The sequence below is a fragment of the Manacus vitellinus genome, unplaced genomic scaffold (genome assembly GCF_001715985.3).
Source record: "Manacus vitellinus isolate BGI_N305 unplaced genomic scaffold, ASM171598v3 scaffold_16_pilon, whole genome shotgun sequence".
NCBI lineage: Eukaryota > Metazoa > Chordata > Aves > Passeriformes > Pipridae > Manacus > Manacus vitellinus.
Genome location: NW_021939189.1, coordinates 421,589 through 424,723, shown reverse-complemented (window position 1 = coordinate 424,723; position 3,135 = coordinate 421,589). Strand labels below are relative to the sequence as shown.

Genomic DNA, 3,135 nt, shown 5'->3' with positions numbered 1-3,135 from the left:
CGGTGCGAGCCACTGATACCACAGGTCCAGGGGTTGCAGGACACCCACCAGAGGGCACGGGGGCGGTGGGGAAACAGGGCTGGGCGCTTTGTCCCACCCTCGGGTGATTCTGGGGGCACGCGGCTGCCGCAGCTCCAGGAACGGCTGAGGACTGGGACAGGCGAGCAGAGGGAAGAAGGAGCAGGAATGGGGAGCAGCAGGCGAGAGTCGGGGAGGCAGCAGAAGTGGGGGCCATAGCAGAGCAGGGGCGGGGCAGCAGGAGCAGTGGGGCAGTGGGGCATAGAAACCGGGTGCGTAGAAACAGAGTAGAAAGCATGACTGGGCTTGCTTCTCCTTCCCTCCAGCAGAGGGGAAGCAGAGACCCCAGCTCCAGCCCAAGAAGCCATGTGGGATGCTCACACTGTCTCCAGTGGGCTTCATGCTGTGGCCCCCCAGACCTAGCAGGCCAGTGGAGACCATCAAGAACTCTCTGATCTCTTCAGGAAACCAGTGCACCTGGGCAGCTGCCTGCAGGAGGTGGGTGGATGTGGCTAGAGGGGCAGTGGGGTGCAGGGCAGTACCCGGAGCATGGCATCCCGGGAAGGCGGGGATGAAGGAGCAGGGCTCACCTCTCCACGCTTTCTCCTGCAGCCACCAGCCACTGCTGCCATCACCCAGCACCGAGCAGCAGCCAGTGCCATGGATGAGGTGACGGAGCTAGAGCTGGGGAGCAACTCCCTCCTGAAGGCCGTGTGGCTCGGCCGGCTCCGGCTGACCCGGCTGCTGCTGGAAGGGGGGGCTTACATCAACGAGAGCAACGAGAAGGGGGAGACCGCCCTGATGGTGGCCTGCATCACCACACACGTCGACCAGCAGAGCATCCACAAGGCCAAGATGGTGAAGTACTTGCTGGACAACAGAGCTGACCCCAACATCCAGGACAAGTCTGGGAAAACTGCCCTCATGCACGCCTGCATCCGTGGGGCTGGGGGGGAGGTGGTGTCCCTGCTGCTGGAGAACGGGGCAGACCCCAGCCTGGAGGACCGCTCAGGAGCCTCGGCGCTGGTCCACGCCATCAATGCTGAAGACAAGGCTGTGCTGCAGCACCTCCTGGATGCCTGCAGAGCCAAGGGGAAGGAAGTGATCATCATCACCATGGACATATCAGCCTCTGGCACTAAGACCACCAAGCAGTACCTGAATGTTCCCCCTGTGCTGGAGTTCAAAGAGAGAGCCCCCCCTGAGGTGGGCGCAGCACCCTCCCATGCCCACCTGAAAGCTCCCATCTCAGCACCTTCCCCTGAAGAGAAGGAAAGCAGCATTCTCACCCCACACGCTTCACACCCTGGAGACACCGGGGACACTGAGCCACCCTCCCCAGGCCAGAGAGCTGGTACTGCCCGGAAGGCCCACCTGCCACGGCTGAAGCGGCTGCGGTCGGAGCCGTGGGGTCTGGTGGCACCCTCAGTGCTGGCAGCCTCGGCACACCGTGATGACACGCACATCTGTGCTGATGAGGATGTCATCATGGGCATTGGAGACCTCTCGCTCTCCAAAAAGACCCCCCTCATTCGGAGCAGCAGCAGCAAGGGCAGGGACCCCGCTCTCTTTCCTATGGCGGACGAGCAGGCATTGGGGCTGCTGGCATGGAAAGCCACCCAGGAGAAGAGCCCGGCTGCCCACCCACGCCTGCACCACAGCAGCACAGTGCCGGAGGAGCCAGAGAGCACCGGCTCAGCCGCCGGCTCAGCCGCGGGGATGGACACTCTGCACTGGTGGAGGCCAGGCACGGAGCACAACGGAGACCCCCACCTCACCGAGATGGGGAAGGGGCCATCGGAGAGGAGGAAGCTGAGTGGGTCCCACCTGGCCTTGCTGGATGGCTCACGAGAGTCTCCCTCTGGCAGTGCGAGCACATCACCCAGCACTGTCCGGCGCCGACCACCTGGCTTGCTGGAGAGGAGAGGATCCGGGACCCTGCTGCTCGACCACATCTCCCACACGAGGCCAGGATATCTGCCCCCGCTGAATGTGAACCCCAACCCCCCGATCCCTGACATCGGCTGCAGCAAAGCTCCCTCCCCGCTGGCTGCTGGGCTGAAGCCCCTGGTGCCCCTCACACCCAGCTCGCCCAGGCGGGGCGACCTGAGAGCCCGCAGGAAGCTCCTCCGCAGACACTCCATGCAGGCGGAGCAGATGCGGCACCTCTCCGATTTTGAGGAGGTCGTGGCCCAGTAGCTGTGTCACCATTTTCTTCCCAAAGCCACGCTGTCCCTGCAGAAACGGGACAGTCCCAGATGGAGTGGTCACCGGCTCCAGGGACACACCGGTGGCCGCGGGGGTCAGACCTGAGCCCAGAGGCTGAATCAGGAACGACCACCTGGGAGGCCAATCCCAGACCGTCCGAGATCGCCAGGCTCCGTGCCAAGGATCCGATCCTGCCTGCAGTTCCCTTATTCCTCACTAGACACAATCCACTTTTCATCCATCCCACTCGTTCTGACACCGAATTCCCCCCGGAGCCCCCAGCAGTGATCCCTGGGGCCGAGCGTTCATGAAGTGCCTTCCAGGAGGGAAGGGGCTCAGTGTTGCGGGGGCTGGAGAAGCGGGAACACTCCCTCCGGCAACGGACCGTGTCGGTGCCCTCTCGGAGCGGGAGAGGGAGACAATCCTCCACCTCCGAGATTCCCGAGAGCTTTGGAGCTCCGGCAGCTGAGCTCACCCGGCACCGCGGTTCTGGGCCAGGATGGGCTTGTCTCGTCTCTGGAGCGCCTGAGGTTCAGGGCGTTCATTCTCCACCACTCCGAATAGCTCTAAGCGCTGAATCCCCGGACAGGATTCAGGTCCCAGCCTGGCTGCATGGGAAGCCTCTGCCGGCGGGGTGGGAGTCGGGATGCCAAGTAACCGAGGATGGCACGGGCCTACCCAAGGGGTTCATCCACCGGGAAAGTCGCAGGCACCGCGACACAGCCGGGACCCCGCTCTGCTGCCCGCCCTGCGCGGGGAGCACTCCTCACCCCACGCCTCATCCCACGCTCCGTGCGCCGTGGGCCGGCCGTGGGCCGTGGCTGCCCACAGATTCCATTAATGCATTTATTTACAGGAGTCCGTGTGTGTAGTGGTGCAGGGGCAGGTGCCGGGGTGACGCTTTTTCAC

At 64.0% G+C, this 3,135-nt stretch overlaps 1 protein-coding gene across 1 annotated transcript; it reads left to right on the top strand.

Annotated features, from left to right (window-relative positions):
* Positions 1-678: 678 nt before the first annotated feature.
* On the top strand, positions 679-2,592 carry ANKRD34C (ankyrin repeat domain 34C). Its single transcript, XM_018069557.2, has one exon. It carries the CDS (start codon positions 679-681, stop codon positions 2,215-2,217), a length of 1,539 nt encoding a protein of 512 aa, XP_017925046.1. The 3' UTR covers positions 2,218-2,592.
* Positions 2,593-3,135: the final 543 nt, after the last annotated feature.

Bases quoted from the DNA above. Each gene is read 5' to 3' on its own strand.
- ANKRD34C (XM_018069557.2), top strand. From the start codon at position 679: ATGGATGAGGTGACGGAGCTAGAGCTGGGGAGCAACTCCCTCCTGAAG.